The sequence below is a fragment of the Micropterus salmoides genome, unplaced genomic scaffold, assembly GCF_014851395.1.
Source record: "Micropterus salmoides isolate LMB-PRFRI ecotype aquatic unplaced genomic scaffold, ASM1485139v1 Ms_hic_scaffold_14, whole genome shotgun sequence".
Lineage (NCBI taxonomy): Eukaryota > Metazoa > Chordata > Actinopteri > Centrarchiformes > Centrarchidae > Micropterus > Micropterus salmoides.
In genome coordinates this window covers 14733812-14748376 of record NW_024040485.1, presented here as the reverse complement: position 1 = coordinate 14748376, position 14565 = coordinate 14733812, and the positions used below count along the sequence as shown (strand labels likewise).

At 39.3% G+C, this 14565-nt stretch overlaps 2 protein-coding genes across 4 annotated transcripts in view; one reads left to right on the top strand and one right to left on the bottom strand.

Annotated features, from left to right (window-relative positions):
- The window catches only part of LOC119902033 (alanine aminotransferase 2-like), a 16021-nt gene extending 6583 nt beyond the window's left edge, over positions 1-9438 (bottom strand). Inside the window, exons 1-5 of the mRNA XM_038717909.1 lie at positions 9300-9438; positions 2881-3057; positions 2709-2798; positions 2457-2565; positions 17-150 (exon numbers count right to left, since the gene is read on the bottom strand). Of these exons, the coding sequence (XP_038573837.1) occupies positions 17-150; positions 2457-2565; positions 2709-2798; positions 2881-2946 (399 nt within the window). The 5' untranslated portion in view covers positions 2947-3057; positions 9300-9438. The remainder of the gene's footprint in view (positions 1-16; positions 151-2456; positions 2566-2708; positions 2799-2880; positions 3058-9299) is intronic.
- LOC119902032 (ranBP-type and C3HC4-type zinc finger-containing protein 1-like) lies at positions 3065-14565 on the top strand. Of its 3 annotated transcripts, none has more exons than XM_038717907.1 (9): positions 3066-5078; positions 9306-9480; positions 9879-9971; positions 10074-10215; positions 10323-10413; positions 10497-10782; positions 11605-11708; positions 13566-13664; positions 13758-14565. In XM_038717907.1, the coding sequence occupies exons 1-9, from the start codon at positions 4587-4589 to the stop codon at positions 13809-13811; spliced, it is 1536 nt and encodes a 511-aa protein (XP_038573835.1). In that variant the 5' UTR covers positions 3066-4586; the 3' UTR covers positions 13812-14565. The 3 variants fall into 3 exon arrangements, with proteins under 3 accessions (XP_038573836.1, XP_038573835.1, XP_038573834.1); XM_038717906.1 differs by having other exon boundaries at positions 3067-5078; positions 13563-13664; XM_038717908.1 differs by having other exon boundaries at positions 3065-5078; positions 13566-14565.

Here is a 14565-nt window from a genome sequence, read left to right as displayed (position 1 = left end):
ACATATTGACTGTTACCGTGAGTGACCACTGTGAGCCTGGGCTGATGTATATGTTTTCAGGGTAAGATGGAACTCCTCCATCTCGTCTCGTTATGAATTCAGAAACCCTCTGGACTATTTCCGATATACCAGCAGTAGCAGTATAAGAACCTGGAGAAATAAACCAGATTCTGAAACGTTCTCAAAACGCACACGAAAGCATATATATGAAGCGAATATGTTCATGATTGTATTTATTTCAATTATACACCGAACAGCCATGACATTATGACCACCTGCTGGTCATATGTCTCACATCGTAATCATTTTAGGGTGACTCTTACCATCTGTCTAGGGACTGCAGATGAAAAATAGCCTTTAGGCTAATTCTGGCATATTGACAGAAATGTTTATGAATATGCACTGTCCCTGTAATAAATAAATAAAAAGAAAAAATAATAATAATCTCCCTTTTGCTGCCAAACATGTTCACTTGATGCCTGGTATATCCCACCCACCAATAGATGCCATGGCAACGAGATAATGAGTGTGATCATAATGTTATGGCTTATCGGTGTATAGTAGGGGAGAGCAGGTAAGTTGTCTCATGTGTAAGTTGTCACACTGCTCATAACTCCAACACTAGAGGCTCTATGACAAAAATCAAATTTTGTTGCCATTTTTGTGTGACTTCTTTTTCTATGTTCAACTTCCTGTTCCCTCACCTGTAATCTGAGGTGATCACAATTTTATTATTTTTTTGCTTCAAAAGTAAAACATTTGCACCAACCTTATTAGGTGTGAATGTTCAAAATGATAACTTTACACAAAGTAGAGGTGACAATAATGTGTCTTTTGATACTTCAGCTGAAGTGCTATGTTAAGCTAACCTTGAGATTTAGCCAACATTAGCACACGTCAGTTTGAGGCAAGTTGTCTTAATGACTTTGGGGCAAGTCGTTACATGTGATTATTTCCCCCAGTACAAATAAACACATATAAAATGCTCAAAAAACTATGTGAAATTGTACAATTACCTCTGACACTAGTACTAGTAACGTGTTTTTGAAGGAAGGAAGAAAATTATCAACTGAAGACAGAGAATGACAGTACACCACCTGACATAATGTTTATTGCAGTCAGGCAGGTGATGTTGAAGAACAAATCAATTAGAAATACAGCTCAGGATTTTGACATAAGCCGCTGACATCTCTTTTGGCCTCATCTATGTGGAGCCATTTTCATACAGTATTCCAAAGAACACGTGGTTTAAGTTTAACACCACATCTGTTTAGTTAAGAAGTTAAACATTTAAGCAAGTTATCTGCAGCATTACATTCAATTACCATAGATCTATTTGCACAGCTCCAGAGAATGTTTGATTTTAAAGTTCAAAGTAAAGAGGTTAAAGTGTGCTCTGCCAACATTTTTGTTTTTAATTAAATTATTTATTTTCCAAATTCTCTAGGTTTGTTTTTTGATGGATTTTACTTTTTAGTTCTGTTTTTTTTAGTTCTGGTTACAATTTGAAATTGAAATCAATATTCACAATTAAGTTTTCTAACTGTTTGATAATCCAGTGTGACAATTTACCTGCCGATGGGGCAAACTGTCACAAGTGCACAATCTCTATTCAACAGTCTAAAGCTCCATCGTGAGATAAGATAGGAAGACGTAATACAAAACTTCATTCTTTCATTTGGTATGACATTTGTACCATTGTGATGTACGGTGCTCAGTAAATATTAGACAGTGTTACACAATGGGGTTATATATATATATATATATATATATATATTTTTTTTTTTTTTTTTTTTTTTTTTTATACAAAATGTTCATTGCTTAAAGAGTCCACTCCACAAAAAATCTTCCTTACATACTTACGACTAGTGGCATCAGGCCAAGCAGATAATGCTTGGCCTGATGTCTCTAAGATTTCTGCACCATGTTATTACCAAAATAATTAAATATTACACTTAAAAAATTAAGAGCAACATCTTTTTACAGAAACAGTTACTCTGGACAATCCAAATGCAAATAAAGGACAGATTTCAACAGTCTTTATCTGAACTATTTCTTTAGTTGGAGGAAGTTCCCATGAAAACCAGCCAGGTTTGTAGAGTAAGTTGCTGTTAGATCTCATCCCTAAGAGAGGGAATCCTACTGACTGGTGATCTCTTTTCCTCCACCAGCAGGCTTACATTTGTTTGTTAGAGTGAAATATTTCTTATAGTATGACTTCTTCATAGTGAGCATTAAAGCCTCAGAGCCGCCAGCGTGGCAATAGACTCTATGTCTTGTTTACACTATGAGCACTTCATGCAAAATTCTGTTCACCCTTGTTGTGTTGGGGTTGTGGCAGAAATCTCAAAACATGGGCAAATACAACCAAAACGATCTGCTTGGGGAGATACTAGCAAAAGTCAGTAGAAAAGTAGAAATTATTTTGTAATTTGATTTGGCCGACTATTTCTTACCCACACTCCCTCCTGCACATCCCCCAAGCAGCTTCTGGGCCCTCTCTCTGACGTCCACAGGCAGTTTGTCACTGTTCACAAGCTGAGGGTAAAGACATGCTGCAAGAACCTGCAAAATATGATAGTAGTAATAGTAAATAACGGACAAACAGCAGAGAGTAGAATTTTTTTAGCTGGAAGAAGATGTGTTAACTTGCTCATGCAGTTTTAATACACTTAAAAGATGAGTAGTCTTTGAAGGTCACAGATTACCTGTCGAACGAATGTCAGAGGCTTCACACCTGCCCTGTGCGGGTCACCCCAGGAGACATCTATCACCTTGTTGTATGGCTTTCTCGCTCCCTATGGACAGTTGGATTAAAGCAGAGGTTCCAGATATCATCGCATAAAATGAATCTATATTGCAGATATGTCAATAACTTACTTGTCTGAGCTCTTCCATGATCTGGTTTGCTCGTCTGGCCAGGACTGCATAATGTGACTGCTTCATGTTCTCAACATTTGAACTGATCTATGCAAGAAAGACATCTCTGTATTTGCTCTTCACCTCTATCAGACCAGCGTGTGGGCTGAGCTGAGCTGTGTCTTGCTGGCCCACCTGCTGCAAGTTTAAATATTTGCATGTAGACAGGATTTGTAGTTAAAGATTTTTTAGATGCCTTATTAATAGACAGTTCAGCGCTGATATCTGTTTTAAGCATATGGGTAATTTTATTGCATTCATTCACTTACTTTAAAACACTAACTGAAGAAAAACAGTACGTCTTTGTTGTATATTAACTTTTAGTCCTGACCGAAGTACATACTCTCTATAGACTATATCCACTAAAGTATCAGTCTGTTGGTTTAGATATAGTTTATAGTCATGGAAATCTTGACAAAGATTTGAATTCGTTAGCAGTTTAGTATGATCTATATACTGTATAGATTAAATCCATGTAAAGGGATATTTAGTACACATCAGGGACAAAAATTTAAATCAAGCTAATCTCATTCATGTTCAAGGGCTTAAAGTTACAAAGGAGAAGACATATGCTGCATTAAACCGGTGATAAATAACTCAAATGTCTGTAATACCTCGCTATTACATAATAGCTTACTTACACACTAGACCCAACTACTGCAATTCATTGCTCTCAGATGTTAACAAAGTCTATAAATCAATTACAGGTTTAACTGGCACCATGCAAACAGTGTACATCATCCCTGTTCCAAAGTCCCTGGTTCCCACCTAAACTAGATTGATATTTTATTTCAATCTTTCCTTGCAAGATATATTGTAAAAATTGTGACACATAAAATAAATGCTTTTCTGTGTGCCATGCAGCTTGCCATGTGCAGTTCTGTATTACAATGACAATCACTTGAAAGCTAAGTTTGGGAAGGGGGTGACCAACAAACCTCTCATCCCAGCTCTTGAAATCCTATAACTTATCTTTGTATACATCATGTTGCATGTTTTCAGAATCAGAATCAGAATCAGCTTTACTGCCAGGGATGTGACATACAAGGGATTTGACTCAGAATTGTACTCATACAATAAGTTTTCTGTTATATGTTTTATATTTCTCACTAAGCATCACTTCTTAAATGTGGTTTTGCCTCTACATTTGTAGAAAGTGTAATTTTTTTTTTTACTCCTTCCTGTTTGTTTTGTGCAAGTTTGCTTTTTGTCAGGCCACCAGCTTGTACTGATTTTCATTACTTTGTGGTTTTTCTTACTAATAAAATAAAGGCCAGGCTAAAGCAGATATTATGACTGTTATCTGCAAACAGACTGTTTTCTTTGTAAAGAGCAATAATAATCATGCCTTATAATAAGGAACCAGTCTGTTTGCAGAAAACATAATGTCAAAATATCTACTTTAGGGTGGCCATTCATAAAGTGAAGTACAACAACTAAATATTGTATTTTTAAACTTAAGAAGCTTAACGTTATTTTGCCCCTACATCTGCAGGAGGTTGTATGTAATTTGTTTTTTTTATTACTAATTGCTTGTCCATTGCTCTGCTGTTTAAAAAATGGAAATAAATACATACATTTCTAATTATCTTTGAGTGTTTCCTTTTGGCATTTATGCGAGCTCGGCTGTTACACGTTCCAAGTTCCTCTACGGACATAAATAAGAGATGTACCCCTCTACTTCCTGTTTTGTTTTTCTTTTCGCTCCATGTCTGCTCGGGTCGGGTCGATATGGAACAATTTGCGAGTCGAGGAGACATCCACAGCCTGCCCGTGAAGAAACGCGGTCTTGTCAAACACTGTTGGACCTTATAAACCAAACAGAAGCAGCGGGCAGCAGTAACACCTGCCGCGGGACTTCCGACACCCTCACTCCGCCTCTGGTGTCCGCGACAATGGCACTCAGCTCGGGCGGCTGGGCTTCTCAAGCCCCGGTTCCTGCTTCGTCCCAGCAGGCTGTATGCGGCGGGCCTATGCTTGCGGCATGCTGCAGCACTGTTTTAATGTCAGTCCGGGTTTCGGTGTGCCATTCCGGGATCCGGCCCCTTTGCCTCCCCGGAGCAGGAAGCGAGGCTTTGCGCCTACAGCTCAGCATGGACCCGAACCGGGCCGGAGAGTTCCGACTGGCGCTGCGAGATACGAGCGGAAACCGCAGTGTGGTAAGATTTCACACATACACCTGCATATTTAGTTTTAGAGGGTGTTCCGTTACTCTGTAAGAGATGTTTGGGATGAAGCGCCTCGCCGAATCACATTTACATTTTATGCCAGCATAGGCCTGTACACGCCATTTTATGGAGCTCTCAATCCCCAGTGCTGGAAGCTACACAGACCCAGATTTGGGGATAAAATCACAGCAGGTTTCATGTGGCAGCTGCAACATCACCCAAGTTCTTCCTCTAAGTGTTATAAGGATCTACTTTAACATACACCCCGCCAAAGACCAACAATTCAGCTGCATTTTTAAACTTTCCTCTTCATTTGCTTCATAACTGGTACTCATCTGGCAATAACTCAAGTTTAGTGCTCAAACATTGATGCCTATATGATGTTTAAAGCCTCCCAGTGTTTTTAGAGACAAATACTATAGTTAAGAGGGTCATTTAGTTTCACTTTCATTTTCAGTCATGCCATGTTCACTACATATTCAGTTTTATTAAAATAATATCATCAGGGGGGAAATCCTTCAAGTGGGCATCATGATAAACAGCTGCAGTAAGACTTTCCTGGTCTTAATGGCAAGACAGATGGGGATTTTCCCTCTCAGTTGTCAGCTCAAACTACCGGTTTTCATTACATTTAATCATTTAGCTGACGCTTTTATTCAAAGCAATTACAATTGCTAGGTCAGCAGCATTTAACGCTTCTGGAACAACCAGGGGTAAAGTGTCTTGCTCTCCCACACAAAGGCATGTATCTTATCCACTTCCCCATCGCCACCCACCGGCCTGTATTTGTTATATGTAGCGTGACAAGCTTATAATACATACACCATCTTGTGTGCCACTGTTTCTTGTTGAAAGTCTGTATTTTGGTCCCAGAAACTCTCCTCTTTACCAGATAATGGCGAGACTATGAAACCTGAATAACTGAGGTTAGACCTTGAAAATTATGGATTTTACATTACATTTCAGTGGTGGCTTGTTTGGGGGTGGTGAATAGAGTCTTTCAATGACATGAGATAAGAGTATTGACAAGTGTTATTATGATTGTGTCTAACAGATATTAATAACACAGTGGAACATTAGTGGGCTTAACAGGAAATTTTGGCATGCCACACACCCACTTTCAACACAGATATTTAGATCATTTACCTGCTGTAGGTGCTTTACCACGGCCTCAGCTTACACTCATGTCACACAAGGCTCAATGTTTGTTTGAAGCAGCAACCAGCAATAAAGAGTTTATGGTAAATGTTCTGCTTTCATAAAGCACTTTTCAATGTGAGCAGGCTAAACTGCTTTACTCTGGCCTGAAATTGCCATCTCATTTTGTATCTACAGACACTAAGCTTGATTTGCAATGCTAACTGAGGACGGTTGAGTAAGTCTGACAGTGTAGAGCTGAGACTGACAAGCAGGTTTGAGGTGTCTTAATATGAGATGTCGGTACAGAGGGTATAGCCTTTAGATTCAGCTAACAAAATACCATTATTATGGTGCACCCTTAAGGCCAATTTTAATTTTTTTTGCCCATCTAGATGTTGCAATGTTTTGTCTTCATCTTTCAATCATCCAAGAGCTTTGTTTTAGTGGTGTGTTAATGAGCATTAAAGCCTTGCAGGGCCATCAGTGTCTTAAAGGGACACTCCCCATGATTTAGCTTTGCACTTTCATAAATTTGGGGACTCACAAGAGACAAAAAAAGGAATGTTTAAAATTGAAGGAACATAGGCAGAGGGATCCTCTCTTTTAGTTTGTAGTAAGTGTCAAGCTCCAAAAACATCAGGTCCTACAATTCCCGTAATGCAACTAAAAAACCTCCCTGCCTGGTTTTTGCCTGCATCTTTCAAACTCCCAAGTTCATTAGCAGACTTTCTGTTAAAATGCTTAAGTCTCAAACCCAATCAGTGATAACCTCTGACCTCATCAGGGGTATTTTTCCTGACATCAGAACTGAAAACAGCAGTTTTAACAGGTGAGTAATATTCAATTCAGTGGGGCTTTATTGGCATGGGAAACAGGCCCTTACATTGCCAAATCAAGTGTGAAATAAAAGAATAAAAGAAAAAATGATCTTCACTTGGCCACTGCTGGAACTTTTTTGACACCCTTTCCGTTAACTCAACAGCACACCTTGCTGTTGGCTTTGTATTTGCTGCTCTACCAACCCTCTTTTCTTTGTTGCAAGCAAGTTGCGTTTATCATATTCTTGGCCTTTACGATCTTATTTCAGTTTCTCTACATTGAGTCTATTTTTGAGCACATAACAACGTCTTTGGAGGGCAAATTTACTCCGTTGTAAAACGATCAATAATAATATAATAATGATAATCTTTATTTGTAGAGCACTTTTCAAAAACAAGTTACAAAGTGCTTTAACAAGCGTAAAGAAGATCAAGCAGAAGATTAATCTGCAACTATTTTGATAACAGACTTTTCATTTCTTAGGCAGAAAAATTCCAAACTTTCGCTGGTTAAAGCTTCTCAGTTGGGCTAATTTAATGCTTTTCCTTGTCATATCTGATTGTGAACTTAGTATTGTTGGGGTTTTGAGATCTTGGTTGAATAAAGCAAGCAATTTGATTGCATCATCTTGGGCTTAAAACAATAACAATAATTACTGCGATATCATTTTCCTCAATATAAATACAACAAATAACAAATGTTCAATTAATGTTTGATATAATTCATTTGAATCCCAAACGAATCAGCACTTAATTTTTCTATTAAGATATATATTTTGTTGAGGAAAAGGTCCTGATGCATATTTGAAAAAAGATGTTATCATTAAAAAAGTTTTGAATGTTCTACCTCAGATTTGTGAAGTGACCCACTGTTTGTCATGTTCTGACCAAACAATAGCACATTCTGGTTTCTTCAACTTTCACTCAGGACCAAAAAACAGCCTTTAAACTTGAAAGATATAATGATTTGACATTTAGCGGGATAATTAACAATATAGATTAATAAAATATTATCTATTAAGGTAACTATTGGGCTGCTCTGGTCAGACCCTGTGGGGCACATTTCAGTTCACAAGTTATTTCTTCTCTTTCACTATGATGGGTGATTACTGTCAATGGACACTTCAGTCCCAACTGTAGACACGCATGCTTGATCATGCCTGAAGTTGACCTTATTTTGCACTCTGCATGTCTCTCCTCATCCTAACTTTACTCTCAAATCTGTCCTTTGTTTGTCAAGTTCACAGTGTGCCGTCTGCCTAAAATCTGCAAGGCTCCGAATCAGCTTTTCATCTTGTTAGAATCAGAAGTCAGACCGATTTCCCCCTGACAATTGAGATGCTTCTTGATTTGCATGGTTTTCCTTTGATCTCAGCTTCTTTTAGCTCGTCTGTCTGAGCTAGCAGACTTTTCATACACAGTCATATCAGAGTGTAAATACGCACTCTGGCAGGAGGCAAATCCCTCTTTGCTGCTTTCGTCTACTCTTCAATGCTCTAATGATTCCCTCCACTGCCACAGTGAACGTTAGTGGGCAGATTATGTGTAAAATTTCTGTGCTGCCAAACTCACTAATTTATGAAGAGACTTCCCCTGTCAGAATGAGTATTTGACCTGCTTTGACAGATTTCAGGAGATTATTTCCTATTTCTCACAGCGTCATACCTAAAGTGTAAGGTGTAAAGTGTACTGCATTTAGCACTCACGTTTTGGACTTTATTTATTTCCATGCTCATGTCAAATTCAAAAGTCAGCAGTGTGCTACTATTTAGGTGTATTTGCAAACGTCCAAAGCTGCCTTGAAGGCTTAAATGTAATTTTGCTTTTTCCTAAAAAACAAAACACATAGCTCTAGCACAAAAACATAAAGTTCATTAATTGAAACAGGAAAGTGTTTACTACTTGTTTTAGCCATTTTTCAAGTAAAAATGTCTAAATTGTTTCCAGCTTTTCAAATGTGAAGATTTGCTAGTACATGGAATATCTTTTGGATCTTGGACTGTTGGTCAGACAAAACAATCAGTTTGCAGATGGACTCTGAGACAATATAATGTGCATTTTTCACATGACATTATGTAGATTAAACGGTAATCAATTAATAAAGAAAATGATTGGCTGATTAATTAATGGAAATTATACAATGGCCACTGGGATCAAATTCTTTTGTTTTATTTTTGTAAAAACAAATTGAAGAACGTTTGGCCTTGCAGAATGACAATATGCATTTAGAGATGGACTTGTTTTTGTGTTTTACCCTCAGTTCATTGCGGAGTTTGACCTGCGCTCGGTGCAGTATGAGGTCAAATCCCCTCGCTGCCATGAGATGCGCCTTGCTGCTCCGCCCCACGACTGCATCCGCTTCAACTTCCGCTGTGACCGTGAAGCCGAGGAATGGGCCACAGTGGTGATGTCATCACTAACAGAGGCACATAGAGGTCAGTTTGACAACAGTTTGGCCTTCTCTGTGACCGATTGTGTTTTCTGTTCAAAGGATATATCAGTTATTAATCAGAATACTTTAATGATTCCCATTGAGAAACTGTAATCAACATAACACTATATTATATAATAACAATAATGTCAATTCTTGTTTCAACTGTAAACATGGACATGAGGATATATTAAGGAATTATTAGTTTAAGTGTAAATTGAGTACACACAAGGAAATGCTATGCATGTGTCTGTGACCTGAATATAAAATCCGTGTTGTTAAAGGGATTTGCTGATGTATACGTGGGGCCTTTATCAGCAAAGTGCAGCAGGAATAAATATCAGTTGATATTGGTGTGTGTGTTGACACCCACAAGTCTCTATTTTTTTTTTCTTCTGACAGTTGCAAATATTGACACATGTGAATCAGATGGCAGACACAACCACACAGCAGCAACCATGGAGCAGTGGAGCTCAGCCTCGCTGCCGCTCACTGGTGGGTGTCTCTGTTTACTCTCGTGTGTTTTCTCCTTCTCTACCCCAGAACATGCTCTAAAAATGTCACTTTTGATTGCCACCTCTTTTCGTTTTTTTTTAGAGGAGCTATGCTTGGAGCTTGCCAGGGCGATTGAAGCAGGTGACACTCAAGCCGCATCACAGCATGCGTCTGCTCTGGCTCGGCATAAAGCAGTGCTCACAATTCAACTGTCTGAAAAGAACTACGCAGACGGAGAGATCAGGTAAGAAATTAAACCTGTTGAAGATTTATTCAAGGTCGCTGTGGCTGATGTTTCTTCCAGCTTATGTGGGTTTTTTTGCAACATACTGTGCCATATCTGTGTTGCAGTTTGTCTGTGGTAGTGGAGGATGTTTCGTCGTCCTGTTGTGTCACAGTGAAAGTCTTTCCTTACATGACTGTGGCCGCACTCAAGCAACAGGTTAGAAAATTCTTAATTGGTCAGTAATTAAATAGGTGAATGAGGTTTTCATTCACTAACTCCCACCGCTCTTGTTTCTTCAGGTGTTTCTGGAGTACGGCTTCCATCCTCGCGTGCAGCGCTGGGTGATTGGTCAGTGTTTGTGCACCGAGCCAAGGTCACTGGCCTCCTACGGGGTGCAGAAAGACGGCGACACGGCGTACCTCTACCTGATCTCTGCACGACAAGCCCGCATTACTCGCCAGCTGTTCCAGCAGGACCTGGAGAGCGCCCTCCTCGCCCCACCTCTCCCCCCAGGCAACGGCCCCACCTCCCAGGACTGGAGGGGTTACAGCACCCTGCCCTCGAGGCTTCCTCACAACAACCAGGGTGAGTATAGCACTTGTATTGCTTAGATTGTGTATGTCTTTCTGTGTGAAACTCAAACTCATCATTTGAGGATGATGCAAATGTAATTTCTTTTTGCTTGCACACTGACAATAAAGTTGTTGAATCATGAATAAATGTACCCTCACCATCACAGTTTGGGCAAGAAATATTATAGTGATCTCATTCTTTTGACTCCAGGACTTTGGATTTAAAACTAATAAATATGAGGTGAAAGTGCTACCTTTCAGTTTTAAGGGTGTTTTAGCATTTACAGTGTAGGACTTATAGCCCTTTTTGTACATAGTTCCCAAGACAATGCATATCCAAAGCAGCTTTAAGGCCAAACACTGCAATGTTCTGCGCTGGCCATCTCATTATGTGCCTGACTTGCTGAAGAGCAGACTGAAGGCAAAGTATTTCCTGAAACAAGCAGAACATCACCAGTGTCCGGTGTGTGTCAGATGCCTGTGGATTAGGGACTTCAGTCAGTGTAGGTTTATGTTAACTTCTTCCTGCAGTGTAAGAATCGTACCCCTACAGCGTACTACAGTACTTGCTTTGTCAATGATTCGCAACATTTGTTGTCGAAGGCCGAAAATCTGCAACATCTGTATGTATCTTTCCTTCATTGTCAACCTGATTTGGATGTAAACACAGTCATAAACTTAAAGTCATTGTTTGATTTCAAATCCAATGTGCTAATGTACAGCAGAAACAACAGGAAACATGTCCTAATATATTCAGACTCATTGTAAAGACTACATTCAACACAGTAAAAGAATTGCTTTATAAACTGGTTTTTGTTGCTTTTGTCAACTTCAGGGAGCACAGGTGGAGGAAGCGATAGACCAGGTGACATCAAAGATGTCCTCGACATTGAGCATCTACAGCTGAATGATCATACCAACAAAGCCAGTAAAACACAGGTATGTCATCAGTCTATACTGTTAGCAAAACAGTAGAAAATACTGGGACGAGGTCATGGGTGCCTTTTTTATAATATCAGCGTGCAGTTTAATCATAGGTGTCATTTACGCTGGGGACATGTCTCCATCATTTTTTGAAAGTATTTGTTATTAAAGACGTTCTGATAAATTACTTGCAACAATAAATGTTAGATGACAAATAAAAATGCTTTGAGAAAGTTTTATTTGCACCATAAGAAAACATGCAATGCTGCGTAAATATAGAAGAAACAAATGTCTTGTCCAATTGTCCAAATGAAGTAAATTACGCTAAAAAAAAAGCTATCTATAGATTACTGTATTATATTCCATTATATTTTGAATTGTCACCTGCCACCTGAATTTTGTTTTTTTTGTTTTTATATAAATGAATACATTCCCACCATAAATTGGTGCTGAACATTTCTCGAGAATGCAGAAAATTAAGTGTTTAATGGTCAACCCAATATTGTGCATTGTCAAGTCTTGTGAGCTAAGTGTATTGTCACTCCCCTAATCTGAGCCCTTATGTGCCCACCCCTGTTCAACACAAAGTGATGCACTTGAGTTTAATGGAGTGCTGAATCGCAGCTTAAAGGTACTGTGTGGATTTTCTGACCACTAGAAGCGCTATGGAGTAGTGTTTTTAAGAGTGAGGCAACAGGTCCGTTTGACTACATGAGGCACTCCGCAGCGGTGACTTAACTTTATGCATGCTTAGAAATTGTGTCCAACTTTCACTGGCGCTGCAAAACGTCACCATGTCACATGACATTGAAACCTTGTGGGACTAAGGCGGCTGCAGTCGCCAAGTCAAGCGGCTGCAGTTGCTTTTCTCCGGCTACATAAAGTTGGAACCACCTTTTGCCTGATCTCGCGGCATTTTTCTTTGCAAATGCAGCAAGATCAGTCGTTGTTCTAAGCTCACGCAGGTAAAATGTGTCTGACTTGACGGCGCTATTTTTATATCCCGCCCCTGCAGTCACCTGCAGCTCACATTTGACCAGTCGGAGAAAGTCAGCCGCAGTAATTTTGAAGGCACCTATCGTTTTGTTTGTATGTCTCGTGCACACACACAAGGATACCATTGAACAAGAGAGGGTGTCGCAGACAGTCCTGCTGATGGGTTCACGCTTTTCCCATAACCGTCAGTTGTTGGCAGTAACACGCCAAGACATATAGCAAAGCCCTTACAAAGGCGAGGAAGAAGAATGCTAGCAAGCAATCATTGACGTACATATTGTAGGTTGTTCCTCTGCAAATGTTTAGGAAGAGGAGGGGGGAATGTTCATTAGGCCTCTACGATACACACAATCCGTTTGCTGAAAACGGTGAATGTAAACACTGAATAGAAAACTCCATATGGTACCTTTTTTTTTTTTTTTTTTTTTTTTTTTTTTTTTTATACTAGGACCGACAATCAAGTAGTACTTCAGCTTAAAAGCAGGGAAATAAACCTCTAAACTTCTCTTAAGACAAATGTCCTAACTTAACTATGTTTTGTAATCTATATATTTGAAGAGTTACAATTAGACCCTTAGCTAATAGAGAAATATCATGCTTACATGCTCCATGTTTGATGAATACAAATAAGCATATTTATAGAATCTATAGTTCCCAACAAAACTGTTAAATAATACTGTGAATCTTTAAGAATATCTGTTAACATTTGCTACTGCTACTTGATCCTGTAAATATCCAATATTTGTGCTGAAGCTTGATACATAAAGAACATTATGTATGAGCTTTGTCTGACTTTGTCTGGCTAAATGTTTATAACAGTATAATTAGCCAAATCATTTATTTTTAAATCTGTGTCAACTCACATCCTCTCAGCAGACAGAGTGGGCTTGTCCCTCATGCACTTTCATCAACAAGCCGTCCCGTCCAGGGTGCGAAATCTGCGCCACGGCCAGACCTGACACACACATCCAGCAGGTACTGCATAATATCTGGCAATCAATACCTGTTTGTAATCTTTTCCCTCGGTGACAGTCGCCTTCTTTTTATGTCTTATATTCTCTCACAAAGGAGAAAGGAAGGAGAGAGGATCGAGGGGAGTCTGGTTTAAGCAGCAGCAGCTGACTGCCCATCATCGGTCGCCATATCGCACTCACTCACACACACATACACGCACACACGGAGTGAGGATGCTAAATCTGCAACGTACATGTTGACAAAATACTCACACAAAGACTGTCAAATGCACTGAGAGTCCTCTGACAGCTGGTTGGCTGCTGAAGACTGCAGCGTTTGAAGCACTGTAGCATGACACAGAGCTGCACAGGTCAAGGCTCAGAACTGCAAACGGAGAGCGTCAGCTTTGACCAGTTAGATGGACATAACCATGACCTCTGAATTTGGCCTGACCTACTTTGTTATTTATTTTACAGGGTGTGTAAACAACACAGAGGGCTTTATATTTAATTTAGGGGAGAGAGACATGATGCGTGCTCTTTGCATTTGCAGCAGAAGATGAAGAAACGTTCAGTTTCTGCCAACTGTGAAGTGAGGGGAACGTGGTGAGGTGACGCCTTGTGCAGAACCCTGTTCTTTTTTGTTAGTGTGTCATCTGTTGGTGCCATAAACAATGTTGGAAGCCATGGCTGAGAAGGTGCGTCACGTTTACAGGGTTTGTCAAGTGCTTTTATTTTTTTACAACATTGTATTAAGTGTATTATTTTTAACAAGATGCATTGAGTAATTGATGTACATTTTAGCAGTTGATCTAATTTTACTCAATTCTCTCTGAGCTGTGACAGCAATGGAATGATCAGTTTTAGTACATAATACTGTAAAAACTCGCATTAGCTGAATAAACATAACGGCACTAAACAAA

Bases quoted from the DNA above. Each gene is read 5' to 3' on its own strand.
- LOC119902032 (XM_038717906.1), top strand. From the start codon at position 4,587: ATGTACCCCTCTACTTCCTGTTTTGTTTTTCTTTTCGCTCCATGTCTG. The intron at 10,783-11,604 runs GTGAGTATAGCA...TGTCAACTTCAG, and splicing joins GCTTCCTCACAACAACCAGG to GGAGCACAGGTGGAGGAAGC. The intron at 11,709-13,562 runs GTATGTCATCAG...ACATCCTCTCAG, and splicing joins ACAAAGCCAGTAAAACACAG to CAGACAGAGTGGGCTTGTCC.